The 15,565-nt window shown below is 33.4% G+C and overlaps 1 protein-coding gene across 1 annotated transcript in view; it reads left to right on the top strand.

The window, feature by feature from the left end:
* Positions 1-2,433: 2,433 nt before the first annotated feature.
* The window catches only part of LOC124037357, a 50,083-nt gene continuing 36,951 nt past the window's right edge, over positions 2,434-15,565 (top strand). The window contains exons 1-3 of the mRNA XM_046352061.1: positions 2,434-2,440; positions 3,146-3,584; positions 3,626-4,421. Of these exons, the coding sequence (XP_046208017.1) occupies positions 2,434-2,440; positions 3,146-3,584; positions 3,626-4,421 (1,242 nt within the window). The remainder of the gene's footprint in view (positions 2,441-3,145; positions 3,585-3,625; positions 4,422-15,565) is intronic.

Raw genomic sequence — 15,565 nt, 5'->3', positions numbered from 1 at the left:
CTCTGGACAGACGGGGGACTCTAGCAGCTCTGGACAGACGGGGGACTCTGGCAGCGCTGGAGATGAGGAAGGCTCTGGCAGCGCTGGACAGGCGGGACACCGTGTGGGCAGAAGACGGAGAGACAGCCTGGTGTGGGGGGCTGCCAATGGAGGGCTGGTGCGTGGAGGTGGCACTGGATAGACCGGACCATGCAGGCGCACTGGAGCTCTTGAGCACCGAGCCTGCCCAACCTTACCTGGTTGAATGCTCCCCGTAGCCCGACCAATGTGGCGACGTGGAATAGGCCGCACTAGGCTGTGCTGGCGAACCGGGAACACCATGCATAAGGCTGGTGCCATGTACGCCGGCCCAAGGAGACGCACTGGAGACCAGATGCGTAGAGCCGGCTTCATGGCACTTGGCTCGATGCCCACTCTAGCCCGGCCGATAAGCGGAGCTGGTATGTACCGCACCGGGCTATGCACCCGCACTGGGGACACCGTGCGCTCCACAGCATAACACGGTGCCTACCCGGTTTCTCCAGCTCCCCGGTAAGCACAGGAAGTTGGCGCAGGTCTCCTACCTGGCTTCACCACACTCCCTATGTGCTTCCCCCCCAATACATTTTTGGGGCTGCCTCTCGGGCTTCCTACCGCGTCGCCGTGCTGACTCCATTTGCCGGTATCCCTCCTCACACTGGTCCAGAGAATCCCAGACGGGCTCCGGCACACTCCCTGGGTCGACCGCCCCCCTGCCCATTAACACGCCGCTTGGTCCTTTTGTGGTGGGTGTTTCTGTAACAGCAGATTTCCTCCTCTTCGTCTGAAAAGGAGGTGTAGCAGGGATCGGACCAAAACGCAGCGTGGTAAGTGTCCATGACGATTTTAATAAGAAAAGCCTGAACACTATGAAATACAAAACAATAAACAATAACGTGAAATAAACCAACCAGAAACAGTTCCGTGTGGCACAAACACCGACACAGGAAACAAACTCCCACAAACCAACAGTGAAACCCAGGCTACCTAAATATGGTTCCCAATCAGAGACAACGACTAACACCTGCCTCTGATTGAGAACCATATCAGGCCAAACACAGAAACAGACAAACTAGACACACAACATAGAATGCCCACTCAGATCACACCCTGACCAAACAAAACATAGAAACATACAAAGCAAACTATGGTCAGGGCGTGACAGTGAAACACTTCAAAGCTGTGTCAACGCCCAGGGCGACACACTTCAAAGCTGTGTTTTTGATCCACACTGATGGAGCTCGTAATCATACCCATACTCCACTCATAGGCAGGGGAACAGGCTGCTCACACTACTACTGACCACAGATCAGATTAGATCAGCCCTTCATAGGCAGGGGAACAGGCTGCTCACACTACTACTGACCACAGATCAGATCAGCAGGGGAACAGGCTGCTCACACTACTACTGACCACAGATCAGATTAGATCAGCCCTTCATAGGCAGGGGAACAGGCTGCTCACACTACTACTGACCACAGATCAGATCAGCAGGGGAACAGGCTGCTCACACTACTACTGACCACAGATCAGATTAGATCAGCCCTTCATAGGCAGGGGAACAGGCTGCTCACACTACTACTGACCACAGATCAGATCAGCAGTGGAACAGGCTGTTCACACCACTACTGACCACAGATCAGATCAGCAGGGGAACAGGCTGCTCACACTACTACTGACCACAGATCAGATCAGCAGGGGAACAGGCTGCTCACACTACTACTGACCACAGATCAGATTAGATCAGCCCTTCATAGGCAGGGGAACAGGCTGCTCACACTACTACTGACCACAGATCAGATCAGCAGGGGAACAGGCTGCTCACACTACTACTGACCACAGATCAGATTAGATCAGCCCTTCATAGGAAAGGGGAACAGGCTGCTCACACTACTACTGACCACAGATCAGATCAGCAGGGGAACAGGCTGCTCACACTACTACTGACCACAGATCAGATCAGCAGTGGAACAGGCTGTTCACACTACTACTGACCACAGATCAGATCAGCAGGGGAACAGGCTGCTCACACTACTACTGACCACAGATCAGATCAGCAGGGGAACAGGCTGCTCACACTACTACTGACCACAGATCAGATCAGCCCTTCATAGGCAGGGGAACAGGCTGCTCACACTACTACTGACCACAGATCAGATTAGCCCTTCATAGGCAGGGGAACAGGCTGCTCACACTACTACTGACCACAGATCAGATCAGCCCTTCATAGGCAGGGGAACAGGCTGCTCACACTACTACTGACCACAGATCAGATTAGCCCTTCATAGGCAGGGGAACAGGCTGCTCACAATGATAAATGGGCCTACTGTGCCAATGCTAATCTGTTCCATGATTCACAAGCTCTGAAAATTCCAAGTCAGACAGTTTACAGAAAATGTACTAACGAAATCTACCATGTTTTGTAAGTCAGGCTCCCACAGTTACAGCAAACAGACTTTCTCTGTGAGTAGATATAGAATCCAATTCTAGTTCTGTGGGTAAAACCATCTCCTGTTGCCTAGGGATTCTGAAATACAGCAGCTCAGAAACCACAGTTTCTCCTCCACAGGTTCACTTTCCGCTCATCTTCAGGAAACTGTTGGATGGTGCAGGCCCTTCTCTATCTGATGCAAATTTCAACAGTACAGTAGATTGTACCATTGCACAATGACGCCTACACTTTCCTAACCCATGGAAGGGTAGAGTAGATGTGGTGTGTATATCAGACGTGTTCGGAGGTGTACTCTTTCAGTGTTCCCTTCCTCAGAGACCCTAAATAGATAGACGATGATTAACTTTAACTGAGAGGACTTTAGGATCACACCACCACACACTGTAGAGGTCAGAGACAGGTACTCTTTCAGTGTTCCCTTCCTCAGAGACCCTAAATAGATAGACAATGATTAACTTTAACTGAGAGGACTTTAGGATCACACCAGCACACACTGTAGAGGTCAGAGACAGGTAAGGTTACAGTTTCTCTGGCTTTCTGAACTCAAGCCTCTTTCTGCCTTTTGAATGTGTGTTTGTTATCTTCTTGGATGTTATTACACCGTATGTTGTAACAACCTGTCAATCATTAAACTTTTCTTACAGTTGACCTGTATTTTTCATGTTGTTTGAACAGGGACCTTATGTCTGCGCTCTAGACACCTCAGGTCTCAGAACGCCCTGTCTCAGACCTGCTACCCTCCTTGGTACCTGACAGAGAAAGAGCTGGACCAGACCCTGTCTCAGACCTGCTACCCTCCTTGGTACCTGACAGAGAAACAGCTGGACCAGACCCTGTCTCAGACCTGCTACCCTCCTTGGTACCTGACAGAGAAACAGCTGGACCAGACCCTGTCTCAGACCTGCTACCCTCCTTGGTACCTGACAGAGAAAGAGCTGGACCAGACCCTGTCTCAGACCTGCTACCCTCCTTGGTACCTGACAGAGAAACAGCTGGACCAGACCCTGTCTCAGACCTGCTACCCTCCTTGGTACCTGACAGAGAAACAGCTGGACCAGACCCTGTCTCAGACCTGCTACCCTCCTTGGTACCTGACAGAGAAAGAGCTGGACCAGTCCCTGTCTCAGACCTGCTACCCTCCTTGGTACCTGACAGAGAAACAGCTGGATCAGACCCTGTCTCAGACCTGCTGCCCTCCTTGGTACCTGACAGAGAAACAGCTGGACCAGACCCTGTCTCAGCCCTGCTGCCCTCCTTGGTACCTGACAGAGAAACAGCTGGACCAGACCCTGTCTCAGCCCTGCTACCCTCCTTGGTACCTGACAGAGAAACAGCTGGATCAGACCCTGTCTCAGCCCTGCTGCCCTCCTTGGTACCTGACAGAGAAACAGCTGGACCAGACCCTGTCTCAGCCCTGCTACCCTCCTTGGTACCTGACAGAGAAACAGCTGGATCAGACCCTGTCTCAGCCCTGCTACCCTCCTTGGTACCTGACAGAGAAACAGCTGGATCACACCCTGTCTCAGCCCTGCTGCCCTCCTTGGTACCTGACAGAGAAACAGCTGGATCAGACCCTGTCTCAGCCCTGCTACCCTCCTTGGTACCTGACAGAGAAACAGCTGGATCAGACCCTGTCTCAGCCCTGCTGCCCTCCTTGGTACCTGACAGAGAAACAGCTGGACCAGACCCTGTCTCAGCCCTGCTACCCTCCTTGGTACCTGACAGAGAAACAGCTGGATCAGACCCTGTCTCAGCCCTGCTGCCCTCCTTGGTACCTGACAGAGAAACAGCTGGACCAGACCCTGTCTCAGCCCTGCTACCCTCCTTGGTACCTGACAGAGAAACAGCTGGATCAGACCCTGTCTCAGCCCTGCTGCCCTCCTTGGTACCTGACAGAGAAACAGCTGGACTAGTGCCTATAGCAGCAGACCGCTTCAGGACCTGCCTCAAGGTACATAACATACAGTATAGTCAAGATCTGATGATAAAACTCTTGAACATCTCTATAACGCATGAGTCACATAACTTTGATAACTTGAATGCACTTTTTTTCAGTCAATACAGAGTTGTTAAATGGTAATACAGAGATGTTAAATGGTAATACAGAGATGTTAAATAGTAATACAGAGATGTTAAATAGTAATACAGAGATGTTAAATAGTAATACAGAGATGTTAAATAGTAATACAGAGATGTTAAATAGTAATACAGAGATGTTAAATAGTAATACAGAGATGTTAAATGGTAATACAGAGATGTTAAATGGTAATACAGAGATGTTAAATAGTAATACAGAGATGTTAAATAGTAATACAGAGATGTTAAATAGTAATACAGAGTTGTTAAATAGTAATACAGAGATGTTAAATAGTAATACAGAGATGTTAAATAGTAATACAGAGATGTTAAATAGTAATACAGAGATGTTAAATAGTAATACAGAGATGTTAAATAGTAATACAGAGATGTTAAATAGTAATACAGAGATGTTAAATAGTAATACAGAGATGTTAAATGGTAATACAGAGATGTTAAATGGTAATACGGAGATGTTAAATAGTAATACAGAGTTGTTAAATGGTAATACAGAGATGTTAAATAGTAATACAGAGATGTTAAATGGTAATACAGAGATGTTAAATAGTAATACAGAGATGTTAAATGGTAATACAGAGATGTTAAATAGTAATACAGAGATGTTAAATAGTAATACAGAGATGTTAAATAGTAATACAGAGATGTTAAATAGTAATACAGAGATGTTAAATAGTAATACAGAGATGTTAAATGGTAATACAGAGATGTTAAATAGTAATACAGAGATGTTAAATGGTAATACAGAGATGTTAAATGGTAAGTAAATAGTGTCTGTATCTATGTAATGTATCTATATATATGTAATGTATATATGTAATGTATCTGTATCTATATAATGTATCTGTATCTATGTAATGTATATATGTAATGTATATGTATCTATGTAATGTATCTGTATCTATGTAATGTATCTGTATCTATGTAATGTATATATGTAATGTATCTTGTATCTATGTAATGTATCTATATCTATGTAATGTATCTGTATCTATGTAATGTATCTGTATCTATGTAATGTATCTATATCTATGTAATGTATCTGTATATATGTAATGTGTCTGTATCTATGTAATGTATCTATGTAATGTGTCTGTATCTATGTAATGTATCTGTATCTATGTAATGTGTCTGTATCTATGTATTGTATCTGTATCTATGTAATGTGTCTGTATCTATGTAATGTATCTGTATCTATGTAATGTGTCTGTATCTGTATCTATGTAATGTATATATGTAATGTGGCTGTATCTATGTAATGTATCTATGTAATGTATCTGTATCTATGTAATGTATCTGTATCTATGTAATGTATATATGTAATGTATCTGTATCTATGTAATGTGTATATGTAATGTATCTGTATCTATGTAATGTATATATGTAATGTATCTGTATCTATGTAATGTATATATGTAATGTATCTGTATCTATGTAATGTATATATGTAATGTATCTGTATCTATGTAATGTATATATGTAATGTATCTGTATCTATGTAATGTATCTGTATCTATCTATGTAATGTATCTGTATCTATGTAATGTGTATATGTAATGTATCTGTATCTATGTAATGTATATATGTAATGTATCTGTATCTATGTAATGTGTCTGTATCTATGTAATGTATATATGTAATGTATCTGTATCTATGTAATGTATCTGTATCTATGTAATGTATATATGTAATGTATCTGTATCTATGTAATGTGTCTGTATCTATGTAATGTATCTGTATCTATGTAATGTATCTGTATCTATGTAATGTATCTGTATCTATGTAATGTGTATATGTAATGTATCTGTATCTATGTAATGTATCTGTATCTATGTAATGTATCTGTATCTATGTAATTTATATATGTAATGTATCTGTATCTATGTAATGTGTCTGTATATATGTAATGTATCTGTATCTATGTAATGTATCTATGTAATGTATATATGTAATGTATCTGTATCTATGTAATGTATCTGTATCTATGTAATGTATCTGTATCTATGTAATGTATATATGTAATGTATCTGTATATATGTAATGTATCTGTATCTATGTAATGTATATATGTAATGTATCTGTATATATGTAATGTATCTGTATCTATGTAATGTGTCTGTATCTGTATCTATGTAATGTATCTGTATATATGTAATGTGTCTGTATCTGTATCTATGTAATGTGTCTGTATCTGTATCTATGTAATGTATCTGTATATATGTAATGTATCTGTATCTATGTAATGTGTCTGTATCTGTATCTATGTAATGTGTCTGTATCTATGTATTGTATCTGTATCTATGTAATGTATCTGTATCTGTGTAATGTATCTGTATCTATGTAATGTGTCTGTATCTGTATCTATGTAATGTGTCTGTATCTGTATCTATGTAATGTATCTGTATATATGTAATGTATCTGTATCTATGTAATGTGTCTGTATCTGTATCTATGTAATGTGTCTGTATCTATGTATTGTATCTGTATCTATGTAATGTATCTGTATCTGTGTAATGTATCTGTATCTATGTAAGGTGTCTGTATCTGTATCTATGTAATGTATCTGTATCTATGTAATGTATCTGTATCTATGTAATGTGTCTGTATCTATGTAATGTATATATGTAATGTATCTGTATCTATGTAATGTATCTGTATCTATGTAATGTATCTGTATCTGTATCTATGTAATTTATATATGTAATGTATCTGTATCTATGTAATGTATATATGTAATGTATCTGTATCTATGTAATGTGTCTGTATCTATGTAATGTATCTGTATCTATGTAATGTATCTATGTAATGTATATATGTAATGTATCTGTATCTATGTAATGTATCTGTATCTATGTAATGTATCTGTATCTATGTAATGTATATATGTAATGTATCTGTATATATGTAATGTATCTGTATCTATGTAATGTATATATGTAATGTATCTGTATCTATGTAATGTGTCTGTATCTGTATCTATGTAATGTATATATGTAATGTATCTGTATATATGTAATGTATCTATGTAATGTATATATATCTATGTAATGTATCTGTATCTATGTAATGTATCTATGTAATGTATCTGTATCTATGTAATGTATCTGTATCTATGTAATGTATCTGTATCTATGTAATGTGTATATGTAATGTATCTGTATCTATGTAATGTATCTGTATCTATGTAATGTATCTGTATCTATGTAATGTATCTGTATCTATGTAATGTATATATGTAATGTATCTATGTAATGTATATATGTAATGTATCTGTATCTATGTAATGTATCTGTATCTATGTAATGTATCTGTATCTATGTAATGTATCTGTATCTATGTAATGTGTCTGTATCTGTATCTATGTAATGTATCTGTATCTATGTAATGTATATATGTAATGTATCTGTATCTATGTAATGTATATATGTAATGTATCTGTATATATGTAATGTGTCTGTATATATGTAATGTATCTGTATCTATGTAATGTGTCTGTATCTGTATCTATGTAATGTATCTGTATATATGTAATGTATCTGTATCTATGTAATGTGTCTGTATCTATGTAATGTATCTGTATCTATGTAATGTATCTGTATCTATGTAATGTATATATGTAATGTATCTGTATCTATGTAATGTATCTGTATCTATGTAATGTATATATGTAATGTATCTGTATCTATGTAATGTGTATATGTAATGTATCTGTATCTATGTAATGTATATATGTAATGTATCTGTATCTATGTAATGTGTCTGTATCTATGTAATGTATATATGTAATGTATCTGTATCTATGTAATGTATCTGTATCTATGTAATGTATATATGTAATGTATCTGTATCTATGTAATGTGTCTGTATCTATGTAATGTATCTGTATCTATGTAATGTATCTGTATCTATGTAATGTATCTGTATCTATGTAATGTGTATATGTAATGTATCTGTATCTATGTAATGTATCTGTATCTATGTAATGTATCTGTATCTATGTAATTTATATATGTAATGTATCTGTATCTATGTAATGTGTCTGTATATATGTAATGTATCTGTATCTATGTAATGTATCTATGTAATGTATATATGTAATGTATCTGTATCTATGTAATGTATCTGTATCTATGTAATGTATCTGTATCTATGTAATGTATATATGTAATGTATCTGTATATATGTAATGTATCTGTATCTATGTAATGTATATATGTAATGTATCTGTATATATGTAATGTATCTGTATCTATGTAATGTGTCTGTATCTGTATCTATGTAATGTATCTGTATATATGTAATGTGTCTGTATCTGTATCTATGTAATGTGTCTGTATCTGTATCTATGTAATGTATCTGTATATATGTAATGTATCTGTATCTATGTAATGTGTCTGTATCTGTATCTATGTAATGTGTCTGTATCTATGTATTGTATCTGTATCTATGTAATGTATCTGTATCTGTGTAATGTATCTGTATCTATGTAATGTGTCTGTATCTGTATCTATGTAATGTGTCTGTATCTGTATCTATGTAATGTATCTGTATATATGTAATGTATCTGTATCTATGTAATGTGTCTGTATCTGTATCTATGTAATGTATCTGTATCTATGTATTGTATCTGTATCTATGTAATGTATCTGTATCTGTGTAATGTATCTGTATCTATGTAAGGTGTCTGTATCTGTATCTATGTAATGTATCTGTATCTATGTAATGTATCTGTATCTATGTAATGTGTCTGTATCTATGTAATGTATATATGTAATGTATCTGTATCTATGTAATGTATCTGTATCTATGTAATGTATCTGTATCTGTATCTATGTAATGTGTCTGTATCTATGTAATGTATATATGTAATGTATCTGTATCTATGTAATGTGTCTGTATCTATGTAATGTATCTGTATCTATGTAATGTATCTATGTAATGTATATATGTAATGTATCTGTATCTATGTAATGTATCTGTATCTATGTAATGTATCTGTATCTATGTAATGTATATATGTAATGTATCTGTATATATGTAATGTATCTGTATCTATGTAATGTATATATGTAATGTATCTGTATCTATGTAATGTGTCTGTATCTGTATCTATGTAATGTATATATGTAATGTATCTGTATATATGTAATGTATCTATGTAATGTATATATATCTATGTAATGTATCTGTATCTATGTAATGTATCTATGTAATGTATCTGTATCTATGTAATGTATCTGTATCTATGTAATGTATCTGTATCTATGTAATGTGTATATGTAATGTATCTGTATCTATGTAATGTATCTGTATCTATGTAATGTATCTGTATCTATGTAATGTATCTGTATCTATGTAATGTATATATGTAATGTATCTATGTAATGTATATATGTAATGTATCTGTATCTATGTAATGTATCTGTATCTATGTAATGTATCTGTATCTATGTAATGTATCTGTATCTATGTAATGTGTCTGTATCTGTATCTATGTAATGTATCTGTATCTATGTAATGTATATATGTAATGTATCTGTATCTATGTAATGTATATATGTAATGTATCTGTATATATGTAATGTGTCTGTATATATGTAATGTATCTGTATCTATGTAATGTGTCTGTATCTGTATCTATGTAATGTATCTGTATATATGTAATGTATCTGTATCTATGTAATGTGTCTGTATCTATGTAATGTATCTGTATCTATGTAATGTATATATGTAATGTATCTGTATCTATGTAATGTATCTGTATCTATGTAATGTATATATGTAATGTATCTGTATCTATGTAATGTATATATGTAATGTATCTGTATCTATGTAATGTATCTGTATCTGTGTAATGTATCTGTATCTATGTAAGGTGTCTGTATCTGTATCTATGTAATGTATCTGTATCTGTATCTATGTAATGTATCTGTATATATGTAATGTATCTGTATCTATGTAATGTGTCTGTATCTGTATCTATGTAATGTATCTGTATATATGTAATGTATCTGTATCTATGTAATGTGTCTGTATCTATGTAATGTATCTGTATCTATGTATTGTATCTGTATCTATGTAATGTATCTGTATCTGTGTAATGTATCTGTATCTATGTAAGGTGTCTGTATCTGTATCTATGTAATGTATCTGTATCTATGTAATGTATCTGTATCTATGTAATGTGTCTGTATCTATGTAATGTATATATGTAATGTATCTGTATCTATGTAATGTATCTGTATCTATGTAATGTATCTGTATCTGTATCTATGTAATTTATATATGTAATGTATCTGTATCTATGTAATGTATATATGTAATGTATCTGTATCTATGTAATGTGTCTGTATCTATGTAATGTATCTGTATCTATGTAACGTATCTATGTAATGTATCTGTATCTATGTAATGTATCTGTATCTATGTAATGTATCTGTATCTATGTAATGTATCTGTATCTATGTAATGTATATATGTAATGTATCTGTATATATGTAATGTATCTGTATCTATGTAATGTATCTGTATCTATGTAATGTATATATGTAATGTATCTGTATATATGTAATGTATCTGTATCTATGTAATGTGTCTGTATCTGTATCTATGTAATGTATATATGTAATGTATCTGTATATATGTAATGTATCTATGTAATGTATCTGTATCTATGTAATGTATCTATGTAATGTATCTGTATCTATGTAATGTATCTGTATCTATGTAATGTATCTGTATCTATGTAATGTATATATGTAATGTATCTGTATATATGTAATGTATCTGTATCTATGTAATGTGTCTGTATCTGTATCTATGTAATGTATATATGTAATGTATCTGTATATATGTAATGTATCTATGTAATGTATATATATCTATGTAATGTATCTGTATCTATGTAATGTATCTATGTAATGTATCTGTATCTATGTAATGTATCTGTATCTATGTAATGTATCTGTATCTATGTAATGTGTATATGTAATGTATCTGTATCTATGTAATGTATCTGTATCTATGTAATGTATCTGTATCTATGTAATGTATCTGTATCTATGTAATGTATATATGTAATGTATCTATGTAATGTATATATGTAATGTATCTGTATCTATGTAATGTATCTGTATCTATGTAATGTATATATGTAATGTATCTGTATATATGTAATGTATCTGTATCTATGTAATGTATCTGTATCTATGTAATGTGTCTGTATCTGTATCTATGTAATGTATCTGTATCTATGTAATGTATATATGTAATGTATCTGTATCTATGTAATGTATATATGTAATGTATCTGTATATATGTAATGTGTCTGTATCTGTATCTATGTAATGTATCTGTATCTATGTAATGTATCTGTATCTATATAATGTGTCTGTATCTGTATCTATGCAATGTATCTGTATCTATGTAATGTGTCTGTATCTGTATCTATGTAATGTATCTGTATCTATGTAATGTATCTGTATCTATGTAATGTGTCTGTATCTATGTAATGTATATATGTAATGTATCTGTATCTATGTAATGTATCTGTATCTATGTAATGTTTCTGTATCTGTATCTATGTAATGTATCTGTATCTATGTAATGTATCTGTATATATGTAATGTATCTGTATCTATGTAATGTGTCTGTATCTATGTAATGTGTCTGTATCTATGTAATGTGTCTGTATCTATGTAATGTATATATGTAATGTATCTGTATCTATGTAATGTGTCTGTATCTGTATCTATGTAATGTATCTGTATCTATGTAATGTGGCTGTATCTATGTAATGTGTCTGTATCTATGTAATGTGTCTGTATCTATGTAATGTATATATGTAATGTATCTGTATCTATGTAATGTGTCTGTATCTGTATCTATGTAATGTTTCTGTATCTGTATCTATGTAATGTATCTGTATCTATGTAATGCATCTGTATCTATGTAATGTGTCTGTATCTGTATCTATGTAATGTGTCTGTATCTGTATCTATGTAATGTATCTGTATCTATGTAATGTATCTGTATCTATGTAATGTATATATGTAATGTGTCTGTATCTGTATCTATGTAATGTATCTATGTAATGTGTCTGTATCTATGTAATGTATCTGTATCTGTATCTATGTAATGTATATATGTAATGTATCTGTATCTATGTAATGTATCTGTATCTATGTAATGTATATATGTAATGTATCTGTATCTATGTAATGTATCTGTATCTAAGTAATGTATCTGTATCTATGTAATGTGTCTGTATCTGTATCTATGTAATGTATCTGTATATATGTAATGCATCTGTATCTATGTAATGTATCTGTATCTGTATCTGTATCTATGTAATGTATATATGTAATGTATCTGTATCTATGTAATGTATCTGTATCTATGTAATGTATATATGTAATGTATCTGTATCTATGTAATGTATCTGTATCTAAGTAATGTATCTGTATCTATGTAATGTATATATGTAATGTATCTGTATATATGTAATGTATCTGTATCTATGTAATGTGTCTGTATCTGTATCTATGTAATGTATCTGTATATATGTAATGTATCTGTATCTATGTAATGTGTCTGTATCTGTATCTATGTAATGTATCTGTATCTATGTAATGTATCTGTATCTATGTAATGTTTCTGTATCTGTATCTATGTAATGTATCTGTATATATGTAATGTATCTGTATCTATGTAATGTGTCTGTATCTATGTAATGTGTCTGTATCTATGTAATGTGTCTGTATCTATGTAATGTATATATGTAATGTATCTGTATCTATGTAATGTGTCTGTATCTGTATCTGTATCTATGTAATGTGTCTGTATCTGTATCTATGTAATGTATCTGTATCTATGTAATGTATCTGTATCTATGTAATGTGTCTGTATCTGTATCTATGTAATGTATCTGTATCTATGTAATGTATCTGTATCTATATATTGTATCTGTATCTATGTAATGTATCTGTATCTATGTAATGTGTCTGTATCTGTATCTGTATCTATGTAATGTGTCTGTATCTGTATCTATGTAATGTATCTGTATCTATGTAATGTATCTGTATCTATGTAATGTGTCTGTATCTGTATCTGTGTAATGTATCTGTATCTATGTAATGTATCTGTATCTATGTAATGTGTCTGTATCTGTATCTATGTAATGTATCTGTATCTATGTAATGTATCTGTATCTATGTAATGTATATATGTAATGTATCTGTATCTATGTAATGTATCTGTATCTATGTCATGTATCTGTATCTGTATCTATGTAATGTATATATGTAATGTATCTGTATATATGTAATGTATCTATGTAATGTATCTGTATATATGTAATGTATCTATGTAATGTATCTGTATCTATGTAATGTATCTGTATCTATGTAATGTATCTGTATCTATGTAATGTGTCTGTATCTGTATCTATGTAATGTATCTGTATATATGTAATGTATCTGTATCTATGTAATGTATCTGTATCTGTATCTGTATCTATGTAATGTATATATGTAATGTATCTGTATCTATGTAATGTATCTGTATCTATGTAATGTATATATGTAATGTATCTGTATCTATGTAATGTATCTGTATCTAAGTAATGTATCTGTATCTATGTAATGTATATATGTAATGTATCTGTATATATGTAATGTATCTGTATCTATGTAATGTGTCTGTATCTGTATCTATATAATGTATCTGTATCTATGTAATGTATCTGTATCTATGTAATGTTTCTGTATCTGTATCTATGTAATGTATCTGTATCTATGTAATGTATCTGTATATATGTAATGTATCTGTGTCTATGTAATGTGTCTGTATCTATGTAATGTGTCTGTATCTATGTAATGTGTCTGTATCTATGTAATGTATATATGTAATGTATCTGTATCTGTATCGATGTAATGTATCTGTCTCTGTATCTATGTAATGTATCTGTATCTATGTAATGTATATATGTAATGTATCTGTATATATGTAATGTATCTGTATCTATGTAATGTATCTGTATCTATGTAATGTGTATATGTAATGTATCTGTATCTATGTAATGTATCTATGTAATGTATCTGTATCTATGTAATGTATCTGTATCTATGTAATGTATATATGTAATGTATCTGTATCTATGTAATGTATATATGTAATGTATCTGTATCTATGTAATGTATATATGTAATGTATATATGTAATGTGTCTGTATCTGTATCTATGTAATGTATCTATGTAATGTGTCTGTATCTATGTAATGTATCTGTATCTGTATCTGTATCTATGTAATGTATATATGTAATGTATCTGTATCTATGTAATGTATCTGTATCTATGTAATGTATATATGTAATGTGTATCTATGTAATGTATATATGTAATGTATCTGTATCTATGTAATGTATCTGTATCTATGTAATGTATCTGTATCTATGTAATGTATATATGTAATGTATCTGCATATATGTAATGTATCTGTATCTATGTAATGTGTCTGTATCTGTATCTATGTAATGTATCTGTATCTATGTAATGTATCTGTATCTATGTAATGTATCTGTATCTATGTAATGTTTCTGTATCTGTATCTATGTAATGTATCTGTATCTATGTAATGTATCTGTATATATGTAATGTATCTGTATCTATGTAATGTGTCTGTATCTATGTAATGTATCTGTATCTATGTAATGTGTCTGTATCTATGTAATGTATATATGTAATGTATCTGTATCTATGTAATGTGTCTGTATCTGTATCTATGTAATGTATCTGTATCTATGTAATGTATCTGTATCTATGTAATGTATCTGTATCTATGTAATGTGTCTGTATCTGTATCTATGTAATGTGTCTGTATCTGTATCTATGTAATGTGTCTGTATCTGTATCTATGTAATGTATCTGTATCTATGTAATGTATCTGTATCTATGTAATATGTCTGTATCTGTATCTATGTAATGTGTCTGTATCTGTATCTA

This window comes from Oncorhynchus gorbuscha, linkage group LG06 (assembly GCF_021184085.1).
Source record: "Oncorhynchus gorbuscha isolate QuinsamMale2020 ecotype Even-year linkage group LG06, OgorEven_v1.0, whole genome shotgun sequence".
NCBI classification, from domain to species: domain Eukaryota; kingdom Metazoa; phylum Chordata; class Actinopteri; order Salmoniformes; family Salmonidae; genus Oncorhynchus; species Oncorhynchus gorbuscha.
The sequence above is the reverse complement of the archived record's forward strand: the minus strand, read 5'-3'. Positions and strand labels throughout refer to the sequence as shown.